This window comes from Vulpes lagopus, chromosome 7, assembly GCF_018345385.1.
Source record: "Vulpes lagopus strain Blue_001 chromosome 7, ASM1834538v1, whole genome shotgun sequence".
NCBI classification, from domain to species: Eukaryota; Metazoa; Chordata; class Mammalia; order Carnivora; family Canidae; genus Vulpes; species Vulpes lagopus.
In genome coordinates, this window is record NC_054830.1 from 11,632,564 (window position 1) to 11,656,438 (window position 23,875).

At 42.6% G+C, this 23,875-nt stretch overlaps 2 protein-coding genes and 1 pseudogene across 2 annotated transcripts; 1 reads left to right on the forward strand and 2 right to left on the reverse strand.

The window, feature by feature from the left end:
• Positions 1–1,745: 1,745 nt before the first annotated feature.
• Positions 1,746–13,721, reverse strand: LOC121495101 (olfactory receptor 10H4-like). The gene is made up of 2 exons (XM_041762391.1): positions 13,643–13,721; positions 1,746–2,710 (listed from the first exon to the last, which is right to left on the reverse strand). Exons 1-2 carry the CDS (start codon positions 13,719–13,721, stop codon positions 1,746–1,748), a joined length of 1,044 nt encoding a protein of 347 aa, XP_041618325.1.
• LOC121495102 (olfactory receptor 10H3-like) lies at positions 13,721–21,443 on the reverse strand. The gene is made up of 2 exons (XM_041762392.1): positions 21,371–21,443; positions 13,721–14,730 (listed from the first exon to the last, which is right to left on the reverse strand). The coding sequence occupies exons 1-2, from the start codon at positions 21,441–21,443 to the stop codon at positions 13,721–13,723; spliced, it is 1,083 nt and encodes a 360-aa protein (XP_041618326.1).
• Positions 21,444–22,432: 989 nt separating this feature from the next.
• Positions 22,433–23,054, forward strand: LOC121495103 (annotated as a pseudogene).
• Positions 23,055–23,875: the final 821 nt, after the last annotated feature.

A 23,875-nucleotide genomic window follows, 5' to 3' on the forward strand; every position in this document is an offset into this window, starting at 1 on the left:
ACATAAACCAGTGATTTAAAACCATACACATCTCTCCTCCTCCATGTTGGAGGCCAGAAGCCAAAGTCAGGGTCACCACGTGTGAGTCAACGTGTGAGCAGGGCTGTGTCCTTTGGGGGAATCAGGGGAGAATCTGTCTCCTGCTTTCCCAGCAGTGAGAGTCAGCAGGCATTCCTTGGCTCAAGTTCCTGCCTCAGTTACTCCAATCCCTCCTTCCTGTGTCACAACCCCTATACTTCTCTCTGAGTCTTAACCCTCTTGCCCCCTTTTATAAGGACACTTGCAATCATAGCAGGCCCATCTGGGTGATCCAGGGTAACCTCCTGTCTCAGATCCTGAACTGCATCTCATCTGCATGCAGATGAATTTCAAAAATGTGAACAATTTGGGTGCTTGGGTGGCTCTTTTGGTTAAGCATCCCACTCTTCATTTAGGCTCAGGTCACGATCTTAGGGTCCTGGGATCGAGCACCACATAGGGTCTGCTTGAGATTCTCTCTCTCCTTCTCCCTCTCCCCATCCTGCTCACTCTCTTTCTCTCTCTCTCACTCTCTCAAAAAAATGTGAGAAGTAATAGATGTGGGTAATAAATGTGGAAAAGTAATACTTTATTTTGGGTCTTAGAAGAATTAATGCATAGGAAACCTTTCCTACATTTGGCAAGCAGCAGGCACTCACATATGATAGTAATTCTTACATTTTTGTTATAAAAACATCTTTTTCTGGCAACTCAAATATCTGGCCACAACTTTGAATATTAACTTACCCAACAAAAGTCCCCCTTCCTGGATCCTGAGACAGTTTTCTGAACCCCAGCATGTAGTCAAACAGACCTAAAATTGTATGTGACCCCTTCATTTACATGTTGTATGACCTCCACCAACATTTCTCATCTATTAAAGGGGGTACCCACACCCTTGACCTCTCTTTTTGCCATCTTGAGATAGCATTGTGTCCTCCAAGACATGCTCCAAATAGATTACATAAAACACAGGAATGAGAATTGATACTTTATTGAAAGCAACATAGGGAAAAAGGGAAAAGGATTTCCGTAAGATGTCAGAAAGCAACACACATTTAACATTCTGTATGTTCTTACCTCAGCACTAAACCCTTCTTGCCACCCCATCTCTCTCCTTTTCTCCATGTCACATTCTGACATCCATCACTCAACTAAGTTCAACATAGAAACCTCCTTCAGGTCTATCTGTCCCAAGGGCAGAAGGAACTAATACATTCAACCATCTCCTTGGAGAAAAATAGTTAATTTTCTTTCTGCATTTGTTGTAATTCAGAGAACATTTATAAAAACACTGGTCACAGTGCCTGCTAAGAAAAGCCCCAGTGCTGGTGGCATTTATTATTATGTTACCTTTATGTATGTTATGGTAAAGGCAGGTGAGAGTCCTCCCTTGCTTGTCTATTGAGGAAGAACCCTCTTCATCAATGCCCGCATATGCATGTGACTCTTCTACCAGCCCATAGAGAAATAACACGTTGTTGGAAAGAGGTAATGGGATGGTGTTCATCACAAAGGGTCAAGAACAAGAGATGATGATTGCTAGAGCCTATGCAAGAGACAGGGGACAAACAAATGGAAAAACTAATATGTAGCCTGCTCCAACACCTATGGATGCATCCAACAATACCTATTTAGTATTTTCATATATTGAATACCTACAACAGTCCCCTGGAGATGATCATACCCCCAGTCATGTATCATATTCTTCATCACCAAACTGGCCATCAGGAACTTAGGGGACTGAATTTTCTCTTGAAGCTTTTCTTTATGGCATTCTTGAGCTCCTTATTCCTGAGGCTGAAAATGATTGGGCTGAGAAATGGGGTGAAGACTGTATAGGTGGTGGCCATCAGGGTGTTACTGTCCATAGAATGGGGGCCCTTGGGCTTGAGGTAGATAATGGAGGCAAAACCATAGTGCACAATAACAATAGTGAGGTGGGACACACAGGTGGAGAAGGTCTTGTGTCTGCCCTCAGCAGAGGGGATCCTCAATATAGCGGCCACGATGAAGATGTAGGAGAGGACGATGAGGAATAAGCAGCCCATCAGAGCTGAGACACACACCAGAATCACACCCAAGGTGACAGAGGAATTCTCATTCCCACAAGACAACTTTAGGAGGGAAAGCACATGGCAGAAAAAATGATGAATCACATTAGACTTACAGAAGGTGAGATGAAAAACTATCAGGGTCACCATCATCCCCATGACTGAGCCACCAGCCCAGGTCCAGGACACCAAACGGGCACAGGTGCGGGTGCTCATGAGCATGTTGTAGCGCAGGGGGTGGCAGATGGCTACATAGCGGTCATAACCCATGATCATGAGCAAGAAGGAATGTGTGAAGCCAAATGTGAAGGAGAAGAACATCTGGGTGGCACAGTCCATAAAAGTGATGGAGTGGTGGCTGGAGAGCATGTCAACCAGCATGCGGGGGGTGATGGCAACAGTGAAGAGAATCTCAGAGGTGGACAGGGCACACAGGAAGAGGTACATGGGTGTGTGCAGGCTGCGCTCACTCCAGATAGTAGCCATGATGAGCAGGTTCCCCAGCAGCGTGAACAGGTACATCAGCAAGTAGAACAGAAAGAAGGCAGGCAGGAGATGCTGTGGGAAGGTGGAGAAGCCCACGAGGATGAATTCAGACAGCATGCTATGGTTCTGGCCAGCCACGGATGCTGCATCTGCTGAGGCCAGAAAGGATATGAAGATACATGGTTTATTCCATGAAGGACAAGGATGAGACAGTGTCAGAAAACCTACATGTGATTAGTCACATGAATAAACCAAAAAGGAAATTCCATGTAATTATATCATTCAGGCAGCAATCTGGATTGCTAAAGTCAACGCCTATTTATGATTTTACAAATTTATATATAATTAACACAAAACATTGTATTGCTTTAGATATGTAACATACTAATTGACATGTGTACATTGAAGATTTTCTTAAAGACTTATTTAATTAATTAATTAATTAATTAATTGACAAAGAGAGGAGAAAGAGAGCACACAAACACAGGGAGAGGCAGGCAGAGGAAGAGGGAGAAGCAAGTTCCCCCCTGAACAGAGAGCCTGATGTGGGGCTTGATCCCAGGACCCTGGGATCATGACCTGGCCAAAGACAGATGCTAACCCACTGAGCCATCCAGGAATCCCTTGAAGATTTTTTTAAAAATTTATTTATTCATGATAGACAGAGAGAGAGAGAGAGAGAGAGAGAGAGAGAGGCAGAGACACAGGAGGAGGGAGAAGCAGGGTCCATGCCGGGACCTCGACACGGAACTCAATCTGGGGACTCGATCTGGGGACTCCAGGATTGGGCCCTGGGCCAAAGGCAGGCGCTAAACCACTGAGCCACCCAGGGATCCCCTCCTTGAAGATTTTTAAAAAGCTTCTTCTCAACCCGAAACTAACTGAAGCTTTTTTGGCTAGCTAAGAATATATACCACAAAACTGGCAAATAGTACATGAAGTGGGAAACTAACAATGCATTATTTTAGAATCAGGAACAAGCCAAGCTTACTCACTGTCTCTGCTGGTCATTAGCTGGGAACTGATAGCCTGGAGTGGTACTTGAGGATGGTAAGAAAAGAAGGATGATCAGGATCAGAAGGGAAGAGATGTGATCATCTATCTAGAAAGGTAAAAGGATGAAGGTGGAATATATTTGAGCAAACATAGAATTCAAGCTGCAGAAGATTAGATCAACATCCCAAACTCATAATATGTCCTGTAGAATTACACCCATAGTAATCATGCAAAACATACAATTTAAGGAAAAAGTAAGATAACATGACCATTAGTGATACCAACTATAACAAGACCGCTCTTACACATTTTGACCCGGGATTTCTTTATGCTAAAAAACTATTGAGCCCCTTACAGTGCTTTTCTTTGAGTAAGTTGTAACTCTCCAGTCAGTTATTAAAACGGAGATTCTTGATGTGGTTTATGTATACAATGGAATATTACTCAGCCATTAGAAACAACAAATACCCACCATTTGCTTCAACGTGGATGGAACTGGAGGGTATTATGCTGAGTGAAGTAAGTCAATTGGAGAAGGACAAACATTATATGTTTTCATTAATTTGGGGAATATAAATAATAGTGAAAGGGAATATAAGGGAATGGAGAAGAAATGTGTGGGAAATATCAGAAAGGGAGACAGAACATAAAGACTCCTAACTCTGGGAAACGAACTAGGGGTGGTGGAACAGGAGGAGGGCGGGGGGTGGGGGTGAATGGGTGATGGGCACTGAAGGGGGCACTTGACAGGATGGACACTGGGTGTTATTCTGTATGTTAGTAAATTGAACACCAATAAAAAATAAATTTATTTGCTGTGGGCTTTTCGTAGATGGCTTTTAAGATGTCGAGGAAAGTTCCCTCTATCCCAACACTCTGAAGTGTTTTAATCAGGAATGGATGCTCTATTTTGTCAAATGCTTTCTCTGCATCTAATGAGAGGATCATATGATTCTTGGTTTTTCTCTTGCTGATATGATGAATCACATTGATTGTTTTACGAGTGTTGAACCAGCCTTGTGTCCCGGGGATGAATCCTACCTGGTCATGGTGAATAATTTTCTTAATGTGCTGTTGGATCCTATTGGCTATTATCTTGTTGAGAATTTTTGCATCCATGTTCATCAGGGATATTGGTCTGTAATTCTCCTTTTTGGTGGGGTCTTTGTCTGGTTTCGGAATTAAGGTGATGCTGGCCTCATAGAACGAATTTGGAAGTACTCCATCTCTTTCTATCTTTCCAAACAGCTTTAGTAGAATAGGTATGATTTCTTCTTTAAACGTTTGATAAAATTCCCCTGGGAAGCCATCTGGCCCTGGACTCTTGTGTCTTGGGAGGTTTTTGATGACTTCTTCAATTTCCTCTCTGGTTATTGGCCTGTTCAGGTTTTCTATTTCTTCCTGCTCCAGTTTTGGTAGTTTGTGGCTTTCCAGGAATGAGTCCATTTCTTCTAGATTGCCTAATTTATTGGCGTAGAGCTGTTCATAGTATGTTTTTAAAATCGTTTGTATTTCCTTGGTGTTGGTAGTGATCTCTCCTTTCTCATTCATGATTTTATTAATTTGAGTCTTCTCTCTCTTCTTTTTAATAAGGTTGGCTAATGGTTTATCTATCTTATTAATTCTTTCAAAGAACCAACTCCTGGTTCTGTTGATCTGTTCCACAGTTCTTTTGGTCTCGATTTCATTGAGTTCTGCTCGAATTTTAATTAACTCTCTTCTTCTGCTGGGAGTGGGGTCCATTTGCTGTTTTTTCTCTAGCTCCTTTATGTGTAAGGTGAGCTTTTGTATTTGAGTTCTTTCCAGTTTTTGAATGGATGCTTGTATTGCGATGTATTTCCCCCTCAGGACTGCTTTTGCTGCACCCCAAAGATTTTGAACGGTTGTATCAGACAACAAAAAGACATTAAAGGCATTCAAATTGGCAAAGAAGAAGTCAAATTCTCCCTCTTCGCTGATGACATGATACTCTACATAGAAAACCCAAAAGCCTCCACCCCAAGATTGCTAGAACTCATACAGCAATTTGGTAGCGAGGCAGGATACAAATCAATGCCCAGAAATCAATGGCATTTCTATACACTAACAATGAGACTGAAGAAATAGAAATTAAGGAGTCAATCCCATTTACAATTGCACCCAAAAGCATAAGACACCTAGGAATAAACCTAACGAAAGAGGTAAAGGATCTATACCCTAAAAACTATAGAACACTTCTGAAAGAAATTGAGGAAGAACAAAGAGATGGAAAAATATTCCATGCTCATGGATTGGCAGAATTAAAATTGTGAAAATGTCAATGTTACCCAGGGCAATTTACACGTTTAATGCAATCCCTATCAAAATACCATGGACTTTCTTCAGAGAGTTAGAACAAATTATTTTAAGATTTGTGTGGAATTAGAAAAGACCCCGAATAGCCAGGGGTATTTTAAAAAAGAAAACCATAGCTGGGGGCATCACCATGCCAGATTTCAGGTTGTACTACAAAGCTGTGGTCATCAAGACAGTGTGGTGCTGGCACAAAAACAACACATAGATCGATGGAACAGAATAGAGAACCCAGAAGTGGACTCTGAACTTTATGGTCAACAAACATTTGATAAAGGAGGAAAGACTATCCATTGGAAGAAAGACAGTCTCTTCAGTAAATGGTGTTGGGAAAATTGGACATCCACATGCAGAAGAATGAAACTAGACCACTCTCTTGCACCATACACAAAGATAAACTCAAAATGGATGAGAGATCTAAATGTGACACAAGATTCCACCAAAATCCTAGAGGAGAACACAGGCAACACCCTTTTTGAACTCAGCCACAGTAACTTCTTGCAAGATACATCCACAAAGGCAAAAGAAACAAAAGCAAAAATGAACTATTGGGAGTTCATCAAGATAAGAAGCTTTTGCACAGCAAAGGATACAGACAACAAAACTAAAAGACAACCTACAGAATGGGAGAGATATTTGCAAATGACATATCAGATAAAGGGCTAGTTTCTAAGATCTATAAAGAACTTATTAAACTCAACAGCAAAGAAACAAACATCCAATCATGAAATGGGCAAAAGACATGAAGAGAAATCTCACAGAGGAAGACATAGACATGGCCAACACGCACTTGAGAAAATGCTCTGCATCACTTGCCATCAGGGAAATACAAATCAAAACCACAATAGGATACCACCTCACACCAGTGAGAATGGGGAAAATTAACAAGGCAGGAAACAACAAATGTTGGAGAGGATGCGGAGAAAAGGGAACCCTCTTACACTGTTGGTGGGAATGTGAACTGGTGCAGCCACTCTGGAAAACTGTGTGGAGGTTCCTCAAAGAGTTAAAAATAGACCTGCCCTACGACCCAGCAATTGCACTGTTGGGGATTTACCCCAAAGATTCAGATGCAATGAAATGCCGGGACACCTGCACCCCGATGTTTCTATCAGCAATGGCCACAATAGCCAAACTGTGGAAGGAGCCTCGGTGTCCATCGAAAGATGAATGGAAAAAGAAGATGTGGTTTATGTATACAATGGAATATTACTCAGCCATTAGAAATGACAAATACCCACGATTTGCTTCAACGTGGATGGAACTGGAGGGTATTATGCTGAGTGAAGTAAGTCAATCGGAGAAGGACAAACATTATATGGTCTCATTCATTTGGGGAATATAAATAATAGTGAAAGGGAATATAAAGGAAGGGAGAAGAAATGTGTGGGAAATATCAGGAAGGGAGACAGAACATAAAGACTCCTAACTCTGGGAAATGAACTAGGGGTGGTGGAAGGGAGGGGGTCGGGGGGTGGGGGTGAATGGGGGACGGGCACTGAGGGGGACACTTGACGGGATGAGCACTGGGTGTTATTCTGTATGTTGGTAAATTGAACACCAATAAAAATTAATTTATTAAAAAAATAAATTCATTATAAAAAATAAAACTAAGATTCTTTGAAATATTTAGTTATTGAGGTTTGCACTGCAGAAAATTGACCAAGGAATATTATCTAGAATAAATAAGAAACCAGTTATATTAAGGAGGAGAGATTTCAATACAGAAATGAGACAAGGATATGAGCAGAGAAGTCACAGGAGGAGGTCCACAGACACATGAAACGATGGTTTTAAGGCAAGGAGAGGGTGGAGGAAATGACCCTGCACTTTCACTTACACCCATTCATTTCCCTAGACTAGAGAGTGCCCAATGCAGGTCAAAATATGGGAGAAAGCACTTAAGCCTTGGGCCTGTTGGCAGGAACCGAGAATGGAGAGGCATAGACTTTACAAGCTGTATGTACCAGCACAGAGCTCCTGACCATCTATCTTGAATGCTCACAGCTGTCTGAGGGAGCTGTCACAGGATGTGTCGGTAGCATTGTAGTGGGGTTATGAACAAGCCTACTTGGGCACTATAACAGGGAAGAGGGCAGGTCACAGGGGCTGGATGCAAACACTGGAGTGCCAGACACCAGTTCCATGCACACACAGTAGCATAAATAAACCTGTAAAAAGATCTTGAGTGAATGAAGCAAAAGCAGATGAACACTGTAGCATAACTCATTAGGGCACATGAAACACAGAGCACTGGAAACTATTGTAGATGATGGTGTAACGGTGTACACAAGTCACTCTATATCTGTCAAAACTCATAGAAAGTGCAATACAGAATGTGAATCCTGATGTAACCTGTGAGCTGAGTTAATAATAATGAATTTATATTAGTTCACCAACTGGGACAAATGAACCACATGAATACCAGATTGGACAGTCTTTAGCAGCAACTCAAGCCTCCACCCCCTAGATGCCAGCAGCATCCGATCTCTCCCCAAGAGCTTTGAAAACCAAAAGGGCCTCCACACATGGACAAACATTATTTAGGGGACAGAATCAGCCTCCAACAAGAAGACTCAGAAGGTGCAAAAGACACTAGGTTGAGTGAAGAACCCAAGACCCAGAATGCACTACCTGAAGAGACTCCCAATCTAAGAGCCTGTCCTAAAATCATTCTCCCAGGACTTGTCCCCATCCTGTCTCGGCCTGGTTCCCCACAACTGTCAAATATTATAACCTACCCTGTTCCTCCTGGTCCCTCTCCGCCTGGGCTGCCTCTTCCAGGAAGCAGCCAGCAGGGAAGAACAGAAGAAGCTCTCCTGCCTGATGCTGTCAGCAGCACACAGGCGCAGGGGTGGGGCCAGACCTCAGGGCTTCTGGAACTGATGCTGTGTGCTTTAACCTGGCGGTAGCTTCCCAGCAGGCTGTTCCCCAGGGGCTCCCTTGGACACCAACCTGCAAGAGTTGTCCTCAGGGTCTGGAGAGGCCAGGAGGATCATCAGAGGGCCTCTAGGGACCTGCTGCCTGTACACCTTCCTCCAACACTCCAACACAACCAAGGTTCCCTGCTGTCTCTCTCTCTGCCCAGAGGATTAGAGACTAGGGACTCTCAGTCTTGGGGGAGATAGGGGTGGATTAGATGCTGGATTAGTACCCCTTGGGTCAAGGTAGGGTCAGAGGGAAGGCAAGAGCTGAGCATCCCGGAGTGAGAAACCAGGGCTCTGCCCTGAGGTCAAGGTCCCTGGAAGGCTTCCCACAATAAGGGTAGTTTAGAGCTGGGTCTCAGAGAGTGGTGTCTCTTGCTCAATGGAAGTGGCCAAACAGTCCAGCCCCACCTCTCCTTGTGGTCAGTTCTTCCCTCTCCCTGTTGGCCTGGTGGTCCAAGCCAGAGAGTCCACATTAACATATGCCTCTCTGTGATGTAATTAAACACATTTTGGTCTATGTGTTGTCTCTGTTTAATGACCATCTCATCAGAGAGTCTTTGTATGCTCCTGAGATGACTAGTTACGGTGGCCTTAATGAAACAACACATCTGCCTCCAACTCCATATCTGGTCTCACCTTTGAGTAATAGTTTGGATCCCCGGAAGGCCCCCTTTCTTGATCATCAGACAGATGCCTTCCCAAACCCCAGCCTGGGAGTTACTCAGAACTAAATTTCCATGGGACCCCTCCCCTCATGTGTTGTGTAACCTCCACCAACAGATCTCATCTGCACTATAGGGGTACCTACAACCTTGACCTCTCTTGTGCCGTCTTGAGATATCATTGTGCCCACAATACATGCCCCAATAAGTTCAAGTAAAACACAGGAATGAGAATTGATGCTTTGCTGAAAGTAATATGGGGGGAAGAGTAAAGGATATCCATAAGATGTCAGACAGCAACACCTCTTTGCCATCCTTTAAGTTTTAAACCAAGCGTGAACCCTTTCTCCCTTCCAGCTGTCATTTCTGTCTCTATCCTTCTATCTCTCATCGCTTCCTCTCTCATTGACTCTTCCCTTTTCTTTTGTGAAAATTGCCCTGTTACCAACCTCCTTGTCCTTCTTCATTCCTTTCCCAGGTTTTGCCCCATATCCAAATGTATGCAGTTTCTGTCGTATCAATTAAAAGGACTCCAACCCACTAGTTCTCTTTCTCTCTCTCTCCTTCACCTTCTAAACTCTTAACATAGAAAACCTCCCTTAGGGTCTATCTCTCCCAAGTCAGGGAGGAATTATAAAGAATAAACCTTGTTCTATGAGTCAAATACTTTATTATAATTTAAAACACAATACTATGAAATCCTGGATACAGTGCTTGATAAGAAAAGGGCCAATGTGGCATTTAATATTATGCTATTTTTGTTTATGGTGGAAGAGAAGAAAGTCTTCCATTGTTTGCCCATTCAAGAGGAACCCTGTGCATCATTAACAAGACACACCCACATGATGCTGCCTTCCAGTCCCCAGGTAGATAATATGTTCTGTGATGCAGCTAATAGGATGGACTTCATCACACGGGGGCAAGAACAAGAGATCAGAACCACTAGATCCCATGCAAGCAGGGCAAACTAATTGGAGAAAAACAAATATCAGGCATGCATCCATCTCCTGTGGATGTGTCTGTTTTCATATACTTGAAACCCATAGAACAGTTCTAGGGACATAGCAGTTTTGTCATATTTCCTCACCATTGTATTACCTCCAGCTGTCATGAGATTAGGGGATTGAATTTTCTCCGGATGATTTCTTTTTCTTTTTAAGATTTTATTTATTTATTCATGAGAGACACACTGAGAGAGAGGCAGAGACACAGGCAGAGGAAGAAACAGGCTCCCTGCAAGGATTCAAAACAATATTAATAATAAATAAATAAATAAAACTATATGTTTTATAAAAATTCAATATAATAAATGATTATCAAATATAATATGTAATAATATACATGTATATAATAATATGCACATAATATGTTCGTATATATCAATATATTATTATATATTTATCACTATTATAATACAATTGTGCTAGAGAATGATAATAATTATATTTGTATGTTGATATATAATTTATATCATAGCATATATAAAATATATGCAGTATGCTATATATTATATGCCTTTTTAACATATTTACCATATTAATATGGTATATTACATGTTACATATACTATATATAGTATCATAGTATATAATACATACTCTATATAACTTAATATATGTTACAATTAATATAGTGGACAATACAATTATAGCATAGTATAATATGTAATATATTGTAATAGCATTAGAAGAAGCACAGTAGCATAGTAGGCTACAATGGTAAGCAAGACAGAGTCCTTGCCCCTGAGGAGCTTACAATCTAATGGGGAGATTTACGGGGGACTGGGGTACCAATGTGTGCTGTACAGTAATCATGCTATTCAAAACTGATTCACATAAACCGCAATGAAGTGCAGATAGCAAGATCTCCGCACCATGTGAAGGCTGCAAAATGCCTTAAGAGTGTCAAGAACTGTGATTTTACATTTTTTTCCTCCTGGTAAACTTAGCAACTTGCCACATATTCCATAGAAGTGAAGGACTCAGCATACATGAGTCATAAGTACATGTGAAGGATGGGCTCCCTAGGCCCTGGGCTGGATACCCTGCAGCTATACATGGGAAGACCTGGCTGCTAATGAGCAAATCCTGCAGCCGGGCTGTTGGGACTCCTTCACCTCTGCTAATGGATTTCCAAAGATACTCAACCCTTCTCTTGAGCAATCTCAATGCCCTATGTCTTCTCCATAAAAAAAGATGGCCTAAGAATCTGGCTTGAAATGAATTTCATCATGAAACCACTTAACATATAATGACAGGATGCCATTTCAGGAGTCAGTTTTCTAGGGCTGCTGTAACAAAGCACATAAACCACTTTGGCCAAGAGCCAAAGTCAGGGTCACCAGGTGTGAGTCAATGTGTGAGCAGGGCTGCATCCTTTGGAGGATCCAGGGGAGAATTTGTCTCCTGCTTTCCCAGCTGGGAGAGTCAGCAGGCATTCCTTGGCTCAAGGTTCCCACCTCAGCTACTGCAATCCCTCCTTTCAGTGTCACAACCCCTATTTCTCTGTGTCTGATCCTTCTTGCCTACTTTTATAAGGACACTTGCAATCATAGCAGGCCCATCTGGGTGATCCAGGGTAACCTCCTGTCTCAGATCCTGAACTGCATCTCATCTGCATGCAGTCCCTTTGGCCAGGGAAGGGAACATAGTCACAGGTTCTGGATAAGGGCATCTCAGGTAGGACGGATTGGCATGAGTCATTAACACCAATAATTGTAAAATAATGAAATGGAACCCCAGGGTCTCATTGTCAGTGTTGATGTGACAAAGTGTCTCTGTAACTCCTCTGGAGTCAGTGTTTCTCTCTGGCTGTGTGAAACGGCTGTGTGCACAGGCTGTACCTGCCCTCTTCCCTGAAAGTTGTCTATTCCTTCTAATGACAGCCCTCCCCTCTCAGTCACAACCATATTTCTCTCTGCAGGTGTTGAGAGAGGTGCATTCCTGATCACCAACTGCACACAAATGCATATTGTAATAGATTCCTGCTTCAGCACTTCAGGGCTGTGTGGCTGCAGACAAATAATCTCTCAGGCTTGCATTTTCCGCATTTCAAAAATGTGGATAGTAATAGATGTGGGTCATATCTAAATGTGCCGAAATAATAGTTTATTTTGAATCTTAGAAGAGTGAACGAATACACAGGAAATCCTTCCCACAACATTTGGTAAACAGCAAGCACTCATATGTGATAGTCATTCTTACATTTATTATGATAAAATATCTTCTGCCTGTGGCCCAAATATCTGGTCACACCTTAGAGTATGACCCTACACCAACGGAAGGCCCTCTTCTTGGATGTTCAGACATGTGGTTTTGCCGACCTCCAGCATGGGACTCAGACAGATCTAAAGTTGCATGTGACTCCTTCATTCATGTGTAACATCCACCAACATTTCTCATCTATTAAAGAGGGTTCGCATACCCTGACTACTTTTTATGCTATCTTGAGATAGCACTGTGCCCTCCAACACATCCCCCATATAGATTCAAGTAAAACACAGGAATGAGAAATTAATGTTTTACCGAAAGTAATGGGAGGAAAGAGGAAAAAAGGAAAAGCATTTCCAGAAGATGTGAGATAGCAACACACTTTTAACATTCTCTGTTTTTGTATCTGAACATTGAACCCTCTCCTGCCCTATACCCACCCCCTCCAATCCCTTTCTCTCTCTTTCTCTTTGCTTCATATTCTGACATCCTTCACTCAACTCAGATCAACAGAAACATTCTCTTAGGGTCTATCACATCCAAAGACAGAAGGAACTAGACAGGGTCAACTACCTTCTTGGAGACAAATAATTTATTTACTTGTACATTTTCATATTAAAGGGTAATTATAAAACACTGGAAATGCCTGAAAGAAAAGCCCCAATGAGAGGACATTTATTATGCTTATTTCTGTTTATCTTATGGTGAAGGAGGCAAAGTCTTCTCTTGCTTCTCCAATCAGGTAGAACGATTGGGATCAGTGGCCATACACATTCATGTGATGCTCCTTTCTGGCCCATAGGTAGATAACACAGTCTTAGACACAGGTATGGGATGCAGATCATCACATGGGATCTTAAGAGATTATGATCGCTAGATGTTATGCAAGAGAGAGGAAAACAAATTGGAGAAAAACAAATACCCAGCATATCCCCAACACCTGGATGCATCCAACAATACCTATATTTTCAAAGTCCTTGGGAATAGACTTTATTATCACCAGCCATTCTATCATATTCCTCACCACCAAACTGGCCATCAGGAGTTTAGGGGACTGAATTTTCTCTGGAAGCTTTTCTTTATGGCATTTTTGAGCTCCTTATTCCTGAGGCTAAAAATGATTGGGCTGAGAAACGGAGTGAAGACTGTATAGGTGGTGGCCATCAGAGTGTTACTGTCCATAGAATGAGAGCCCTTGGGCTTGAGGTAGATAATGGAGGCAAAACTGTAGTGCACAATAACAATAGTGAGGTGGGACACACAGGTTGAAAAGGTCTTGTGCCTTCCCTCAACAGAGGGGATCCTCAATATGGCGGCCACAATGAAGATGTAGGAGAGGATGATGAGGAATAAACAGCCCATCAGAGCTGAGACACACATGAGGATCACACCCAAGGTGACAGAGGAATTCTCATTCCCACAAGCCAACTTTAAGAGGGAAAACACATGGCAGACAAAATGGTGGATCACATTAGATCCACAGAAGGTGAGGTGAAAAACTATCACAGTCACCATCATCCCCATGACTGAGCCACCAGCCCAGGTCCAGGACACCAGACGGGCACAGGTGCGGATGCTCATGAGCATGTAGTAGCGCAGGGGGTGGCAGATGGCCACATAGCGGTCATAACCCATGATCATGAGCAAGAAGGAATGGGTGAAGCCAAACGTGAAGGAGAAGAACATCTGGGTGGCACAGGCCACAAAGGTGATGGAGCGGTGGCTGGAGAGCATGTCAACCAGCATGCGGGGGGTGACGGCAACAGTGAAGAGAATCTCAGAGGTGGACAGGGCACACAGGAAGAGGTACATGGGCGTGTGCAGGCTGCGCTCACTCCAGATAGTAGCCATGATGAGCAGGTTCCCCAACAGCGTGAACAGGTACATCAGCAAGTAGAACAGAAAGAAGGCAGGCAGGAGATGCTGTGGGAAGGTGGAGAAGCCCACGAGGATGAATTCAGACAGCATGCTATAGTTCTGGCCAGCCACGGATGCTGCATCTGCTGAGATCACAGAGGGAATGAGGGGACCAGCAGAAAGATCATAATCTATATAACAATATTATGTTTGAACAATAGGAAATATGTGAAATGGGTAAATATTAGATGCGTTGTGTTAGGACTGGGTGAATGACCAGGGTACTCACTGTTTCTGCTGTTCTTTAGCATGGAACTGAAAGCTGTGAGCAGTGCTATATGGAAAGAAAAAAGAAAGAAGGTATGTAACCATTGGAAGCGAAGAGATCTGCTCATCCATCCAGAAAAGGAAAAGAATAAAGACATAACATATCACAGCAAAAGAGAGCACAGAGCTGCAAATATTAGATCCACTTCCAAAAACCGGTTATTTCTCATAGAATTACAACAGTAGTAATCATTCAGAATATGAATTTTAAGTATAAAGTAAGATACCATTCCTAACAGTGACACCAAGTAGAAAGAAACAACTCTCAAGCACTTGGTCCGGCGATTTCTTTGTACTCAAGAAAATTTGAGCCTCTAATGGACTTTTGTATGGGTGCATTATTCACTCCCCATGTTTACCATCTTAGAAATTAACCCTGAGATTCTGTAAAAATATTCAGTTTTGGATACAGTCAAGCTGACTGGGTGGGACCCAAGACAGTTTGTCTACTCCTTCATTCACCCTGTGGCAATTTGTGGTTTTCCTCTAAGCATTTGAGGAATATATCCTCACCTTCATTGGAAAACTGAAGAGTTGATGGTCCCCAGAAAGGGTCTCTGTGGCCCTAGCGTTGTCCATCACACTTTGGAAGCCTCTGTTATAAAACATCTAGGATTCAATCACATGCAATACCTACAGATTCAGAAATTTTAACCATTACTAAAAATATAAGTGGATTTGAATACATGGAGAATAATCTATACTCTCAGATGGCATCAGTAAATATGGTAATGATGACACTTCTTCCTCAAATTATATCATCAGTCAACTACATTTATCATTTCAGGGAATCAACTGTACATTTCATAAAATTTTCCTTAAATTCCTTTTTTTCTTGTTTATTTATTTTTATTTTTATTTTTATTTTTGTTTATTTTTTTGTTTTTGTTTATTTATTTTTAAATTAAATTTCAATATGCCACATATAGTATAACACCGAGTGTCATCACGTGCCCTTCTTATGCTTGTCCTTCAGAAAAATAAGGTCAGTGCAAAACTATACTACTCCTCTAAAAGTGGAATCAATACGAAAGAAATGATATGGTAGGTATGCAGACCTATTATAGACATAATGTGTATAATACACATCAGAGTCATCTTTAACTGTGACCCTGGAACAGACAAAGACACTGATCAAATTGATTGGATACCTCAGAAAATACCCCTGCATGATTCACAGTTTAACATGTGATAAAGGTGGGAGCACAGATCAAAGGGGAAAGGTGGACTGTCTAGGAGTTGGTGGTGGGAAAAACGGGTCCTTTCATGAAGCAAAGTCAATCTGAACTTCTGCCTTAGACCACACACAAACAGAGATTCCAGGATTCAAGAATGAATTTGAAATAGGATTGAGAAGTTAATAGGAGAAGGTGTAGGAGAATCATTTTGATGACCTAGGAGTGGAGACGACATCTTAAACTTAAGAAGCACAAACACTGGTTGATTGTGAAGGAACAAAAACACCAACACGAAGAGTTTTTGTTCAACAAAAGATATCCTGGATCCAGTTAACAGGAGATGGAAAAGTGGGGAAAGATCATTTTAATGGTCCACAATTGACCAGGGAATGTGATGTAGAAGAAGCCAGTTACCTCTACAAGTAGGAAGCTCAATACAGAAGCGAGCAAAAGTGTGAGCAGAGAACTCACAGAGGGTGTAGCACAGGCAAAAGAAAACACAGTATAAAGAAAAAAAAGTGCAATTGCTGGGTCATAGGGCAGGTCTATTTTTAACTCTTTGAGGAACCTCCACACAGTTTTCCAGAGTGGCTGCACCAGTTCACATTCCCACCAACAGTGCAGGAGGGTTCCCCTTTCTCCGTATCCTCTCCAACATCTGTGGTTTCCTGCCTTGTTAATTTTCCCCATTCTCACTGGTGTGAGGTGGTATCTCATTGCGGTTTTGATTTGTATTTCCCTGATGGCCAGTGATGCGGAGCATTTTCTCATGTGTGTGTTGGCCATGTCTATGTCTTCCTCTGTGAGATTTCTGTTCAAGACTTTTGCCCATTTCATGATTGGATGTTTGTTTCTTTCCTGTTGAGTTTAAGAAGTTCTTTATAGATCTTGGAAACTAGCCCTTTATCTGATATGTCATTTGCAAATATCTTCTCCCATCCTGTAGGTTGTCTTTTACTGTTGTTGACTGTATCCTTTGCTGTGCAAAAGCTTATCTTGATGAAGTCCCAACAGTTCATTTTTGCTTTTGTTTCTTTTGCCTTCATGGATGTATCTTGCAAGAAGTTACTGTGGCTGAGTTCAAAAAGGGTGTTGCCTGTGTTCTCCTCTAGGATTTTGATGGAATCTTGTGTCACATTTAGATCTTTCATCCATTTTGAGTTTATCTTTGTGTCTGGTGCAAGAGAGTGGTCCAGTTTCATTCTTCTGCATGTGGATGTCCAATTTTCCCAGCACCATTTATTGAAGAGACTGTCTTTCTTCCAGTGCATAGTCTTTCCTCCTTTATCGAATATTGGTTGACCATAAAGTTGAGGGTCCACTTCTGGGTTCTCTATTCTGTTCCATTGATCTATGTGTCTGTTTTTGTGCCAGTACCACACTGTCTTGATGACCACAACTTTGCAGTACAACCTGAAATCTGGCATTGTGATGCTCTCAGCTATGGTTTTCTTTGTTAATATTCCCCTGGCTATTCAGGGTCTTTTCTGATGCCACACAAATCTTAAAATAATTTGTTCCAACTCTCTGAAGAAAGTCCATGGTATTTTAATAGGGATTGCGTTAAACGTGTAAATTGCCCTGGGTAACATTGACAAGGAGCCTCGGTGTCCATCGAAAGATGAATGGATAAAGAAGATGTGGTTTATGTATACAATGGAATATTCCTCAGCCATTAGAAATGACAAATACCCACCATTTGCTTCGACGTGGATGGAACTGGAGGATATTATGCTGAGTGAAATAAGTCAATCGGAGAAGGACAAACATTATATGGTCTCATTCATTTGGGGAATATAAATAATAGTGAAAGGGAATAGAGGGGAAGAGAGAAGAAATGGGTAGGAAATATCAGAAAGGGAGACAGAACATAAAGACTCCTAACTCTGGGAAATGAACTAGGGGTGGTGGAAGGGGAGGAGGGCGGGGGGTGGGGGTGACTGGGTGGCGGGCACTGAGGGGGGTACTTGACAGCATGAGCACTGGGTGTTATTCTGTATGTTGAGAAATTGAACACCAATAAAAAATAAATTTATTAAAAAGAAAAAGAAGAAAAAGAATAAAAGAGAGGGAGGAAAGGAATGAGAGAAAGAAAGGGAAATGCAGTGGGAATTCAGTGTAGACCTATTCAATGCTCCAAATTAGAAAATGCCCAGTGCTGATCAGGATCTGGGGAGAAAGCAATATTTGTGCACTGCCTGTGAGAGCCAGGTGGGGAAAATTAACAGTTCATCTGCTAAGTGCACCAGCACAGGGCTCCAGTATCTATCTCCATTGCTCACATCTCTCACAAGGGAGCATGGTTCCGTTGATTTGCCTGTAGTGGAGAAATGGACAAGCCTGCTTGGGCACCATAACTGGGAAGATAGTAGGTCACATGGGCTGGAGGAAACCCTGGAGCCCTAGGCAGCAGTTCAATGCACCCACAGCAGCATAAATAAACCTGTAAAACGATCTTGAGTGAATGAAGCAAAAGCACATGAACACTGTAGCATAATTCTACTTAGGCACATGAAAAATACAGCACCTGAAACTATTCTGGATGATATTGTAATCACGCATACATGTCACTCTACATCTGTCAAAACTCATAGAATGCACAACAAAGAGAGTGAACACTAATGTAACCTGTGAGCCAAGTTAATAATAACGAATCAATATTTGTTCACCAACTGGGACAAATGCACCATAAGAATGCCAGATTGGACAACTTTTAGCAGCCACCCAGACCTCAACCCACTAGATGCCAGGAGCATTTCTTCCCTCTCCATAACCTGTCACAACCAAAAGTTCCTCCAGGCATATAGAAACATTCAGGAGGGAGAGGGCAGATTCAGCCCCAAACAAGAATGCTGATTTATTTTTTTATTTTTTTATTTTTTGGTCATTTATCATTTTATTTTATTTTATTTTATTTTATTTTATTTTATTTTTTAATAAATTTATTTTTTATTGGTGTTCAATTTACCAACATACAGAATAACACCCAGTGCTCATTCCATCAAGTGCCCCCCTCAGTGCCCGTCACCCATTCACCCCCACCCCCGCCCTCCTCCCCTTCCACCACCCCTAGTTCATTTCCCAGGTAGCAGTCTTTATGTTCTGTCTCCTTTTCTGATATTTCCTACACACTTCTTCTCCCTTCCCTTATATTCCCTTTCACTATTATTTATATTTCCCAAATGAATGAGAACATACAATGTTTGTCCTTCTCCGATTGACTTACTGCACTCAGCATAATACCCAGTGCTGATTTAGAAGCAGTAAGGACACTAGGCTGGGTGAAGAATCCAAGAACAACCTGAAAAGACTCCCAACAATTGCCCGAGGCTGAGAGCCTGTCCTATGATTCTTCTCCCAGGACCTGTCCCCATCCTCTCTTGGCCTTGCTCTCCACAACTGTCAAAGATTACAACCTACCCTGTTCCTCCTGGTCCCCCTCAGCTTGGGCTGCCTCTTCCAGGAAGCAGCCAGCAGGGAAGAACACAAGAAGCTTTCCTGCCTGATGCTGTCAGCAGCACACAGGGGCAGGTGTGGGGCCAGACCTCAGGGCTCCTAGAACTGATGCTGTGTGCTTTAACCTGGCTGTAGCTTCCCAGCAGGCTGCTCCCCAGGGGCTCCCTGGGACACCAACCTGCAAGGGCTGCCCTCAGGGTCTGGAGAGGCCAGAAGGATCATCACAAGGCCTACAGGGACCTGATGCCTGTACACCTACCTCCAACACTCCAACACAACCAAGGCTCCCTGCTGTCTCTCTCTGCCCAGAGGACTAGGGACTAGGGACTCCCAGTCTTGGTGGAGACAGGACTGAATTGATTAGATGCTGGATTAGTCCCCCTTGGGTCAAGACAGGGTCAGAGGGAACACAGGAGCTGAGCGTCTCAGAGTGAGAATCCAGGGCCTTGTCTTGGGGTCAAAGCAGGTGGAGGCTTCTCACAATAAGGGCAGTTTATTTTTATTTTATTTTTTAAAATAAATTTATTTTTTATTGGTGTTCAATTTACCAACATACAGAATAAAACCCAGTGCTCATCCCATCAAGTGCCCCCCTCAGTGCCCGTCACAGATTCCCCCCCACACCCCGCCCTCCTCCCCTTCCATCACCCCTAGTTCGTTTCCCAGAGTTAGGAGTCTTTATGTTCTGTCTCCCTTTCTGATATTTCCCACACATTTCTTCTCCCTTCCCTTATATTCCCTTTCACTATTGTTTATATTCAATAAGGGCAGTTTAGAGCTGGGTCTCAGAGAGTGGTGTCTTTTGGTCAATGGAAGTGTTAAGTGTCTTCTGGCCAATTAGCCAGCCCCACACCTCCTTGTGGTCAGTTATATATATATATATGATTTGCCAACATATAGTGTAACACCCAGTGCTCATCTCGTAAGTGCCCCCCTCAGTGCCTGTCATGCTGTCACTCCATCTCTCCGCCCACCTCCCCTTCCACCACCCCTTGTTCATTTCCCAGAATTAGGAGTCTCTCATGTTTTGTCTCTAATTTTTTTCTCTAATTTTTCCCACCCATTTTCTCTCCTTTCCCCTAAAATCCCTTTCAGTATGTTTTATATAGGGGCTTTTGTTTGCTGGTGAATTGGGTGGTGGCTGGTAGCGCAGGATAATTTTAGGAAGGAGGCCGCTCACCAGAGCTACCAAGCAGTGCTTAGAGACTTGGAACCATCAGGGGCGAGAGAGGGGTTACAGACTGATACTCTAGTAGTGATGATCAATTATTTAATCAATCATGTCCATGTATTAACCTCCATAAAAACTTCCTGAATGATGGAATTCAGAGATCTTAGCAGTTGATGAACCCATGAAGGTACTAGGAGGGTGGCAAGTCCAGAGAGGGCATGGAGATTCCTCACTTCTTCTTCTATACCTCGCAGGATACATCTCTTTTTTGGCTGTTCCTGAGTTGTGTCTTTCATAATAAACCTGAGAGAGTGAGTGTGGCATTTTCCTGATTTCTATAACTCATTGTATCCAAACTGAAAGGGGGAATTTGGAAATCCTCACATTTGTATCCAATTCAGACAGAAGTGCAGGTACCCTGGGCACCCAATACTTGTGACTGGCATCTCGAGGTAGTGTCAGTATTGAACAAAATTATAAGACACCAAGGTGGTGTCTGGGTAGCTGGAGATTTGGTCATTGCTTTGGAAAGAACTCATCCATTTGGTGTTTTGAGAGTTAGAAGTAGACACAGCTCACTTCCTGTCTCCCTCTGTCCAGTCAACAACACTGTTCATTCTACCTCTGAAGTCAACCTCAGTATGCCATCCAGGGTGCCCCAACACCTGTCCCATCTCTTCCTGCATCTGCCCACCTTACCTGCTCTCAGCAGCCTGCATCCCTCACCAGACTGCGGGGGGCGGGGGGTCTCTACAAACAGGAGTCTGACCATGCTGATTATGACTAAAATGTACCTCTTGGTACAAACACTTTGGAAAACTGTGTGGAGGTATTTATTCAAGCTGAACATAGGTATTCCCTATGAGTTGGTATTTATACAGTCAACTACAGTCCCAACGTAACACATAAGTATTAATCTACAAAAAGACATGTACTATATGTCATTAGAACACTATTCACAGGAAGCCCCACCAGGAAACATTCTTGACTATGTTCATATAATGATCTTTCTTCTATGCATTTATAAAACCTTTAGGGGGGATCCCTTGGTGGCTCAGCGGTTTAGCACCTGCCTTTGGCCTAGTGCGTGATCCTGGAGGCTCCATGCAGGGAGCCCGAGTCCTGCGTTGGGCTCCCTGCATGGAGCCTGCTTCTCCCTCTGCCTGTGTCTCTGCCTCTCCTTCTCTCTCTCTCTATCATGAATAAATAAATAAAATCTTAAAAAAAAACATTTAGGGGTCCCCATGGCCCTTAGAACAAACTCCTCAAGTGGACACAATGGTCTTGCATGCTCTTGTCCTTCCTACTTGTCTGCCTTCACATTACAGACCTCCCCCAACCACCTACACTCTCTGGGGCACACTGAACATACCATTGTGCCAAATGCACCATATCTCTGTCACCCTGAGCCTTTCTTCTGCTCTCCCGCCTGTCTGCAAATGTCTCTTCCACCTGCCTGTCTCACCTGAAGCATACCTACTCACCCTCCAGATTTTCCTGCAGACACCACCAATTTCAAAGTCTCCTAATCCAAGGTTGTGTCTGTGACCCACACTTAGCTTTTCCAGATCCCTAGGCTGTCCCCAAACACCTGTGGCCACTCTGCTATCATCTTGGTTATATGACAGCTTCCCTCAGTGGACCATAGCATAGATAGGAGAGGACAGAGATCTAGCCTTTGGTATTGCTGGATCCCAGCACCCAGAATATTTCCATATAAAATAAGTCTTCAAAACATTTCTTGACTATATGAATGAGTAAATGAGGGCAAAGTGCTGTGAGGACATATCGCACTCCTTTCTGTTCATAACCATGGGCAATGATCAGCATGTTCAGCATCTGCCACCCAGAGCACCACAACATGCTCATGAGTCCTCATGGCTGTGCCATTGTGTGTTCTGATGTTGGGCTGGTGGCTCAATCATGGGGATGATGGTGACCCTGACAGGTTTTCACCTCACCTTCTGTGGGTCTAATGTGATCCACCATTTTTCCAGCCTCATGCTTTCCCTCCTAAAGTTGGCCTGTGGGAAGGAGACATCATCTGTCACCTTGAGAGTGGTCCTGGTGTGTGTCACAGCTCTGATGGGCTGTTTATGTCTCATTGTCCTCTCCTGTATCTTCATCGTGCCCATGGTATTGAGGATCCCGTCTGCTGAGGGCAGGCATAAGACCATCTCCACTTGTGTCTCCCACCTCACTGTGGTCATTGTGCAATATGTTTTTGCCTCCACTATCTAGCTCCAGCTTGTGGACCCATTTCTATGGACAGTAACCTAAAGTCCTCACCCCCTTTCTCAGCCCAATCATTTTCATCCTTCAGTATAAGGAGCTCAAAAATGTCTTAAAGAAATCATCCAGGGACACCTGTGTGGCTCAGTGACTGAGCGTCTGCCTTCAGCTCAGGGCGTGATCCCTAGTTCATGCTATGTACCAAAATTAATTCAAAATGCATCAAAGACCTAAATGTAAGAGCTAAAACTATCATGTTCTTAGAGGAAAACATTGCTAGGAATCTCCATCACCTTCGATTAAGTAATCATTTCTTACACATTCACCCAAACCATTAGCAACAAATGAATCCAATACATAAATTGGATGTCATCAGAATTAAAATCTTCTGTACTGCAAAGAATAACAGCAAGAGAGTGGAAAGACAACTCATAGAATGTGAGATAATATTTGAGACTCACATATCTGATAAGGGCCTTGTAACTAGAAACTATAAAGAATTATTTCAGCTTAGCAAAAAGACAAACAAAAAAAATTGGTGAAATGCAGAGCATTTTCTCATGTGCATGTTGGCCATGTCTATGTCTTCCTCTGTGAGATTTCTCTTCATGTCTTTTGCCCATCTCATGATTGGATTGTTTGTTTCTTTGGTGTTGAGTTTAATAAGTTCTTTATAGATCTTGGAAACTAGCCCTTCATCTGATATGTCATTTGCAAATATCTTCTCCCATTCTGTAGGTTGTCTTTTACTTTTGTTGACTGTATCCTTTGCTGTGCAAAAGCTTCTTATCTTGATGAAGTCCCAATAGTTCATTTTTGCTTTTGTTTCTTTTGCCTTCATGGATGTATCTTGCAAGAAGTTACTGTGGCCGAATTCAAAAAGGGTGTTGCCTGTGTTCTCCTCTAGGATTTTGGTGGAATCTTGTGTCACATTTAGATCTCTCATTCATTTTGAGTTTATCTTTGTGTATG

Coding starts and splice junctions, on each gene's coding strand:
- LOC121495101 (XM_041762391.1), bottom strand. CDS start 13,721: ATGGCCAGTTTGGTGGTGAGGAATATGATAGAATGGCTGGTGATAATA. Junction 2,711..13,642: donor CAAGGACTTTGAAAATATAG/GTATTGTTGGAT, acceptor TTCTGGCCTCAG/CAGATGCAGCATCCGTGGCT.
- LOC121495102 (XM_041762392.1), bottom strand. CDS start 21,443: ATGGTCAGACTCCTGTTTGTAGAGACCCCCCGCCCCCCGCAGTCTGGT. Junction 14,731..21,370: donor ATGCAGGCTGCTGAGAGCAG/GTAAGGTGGGCA, acceptor ATTGTTATATAG/ATTATGATCTTTCTGCTGGT.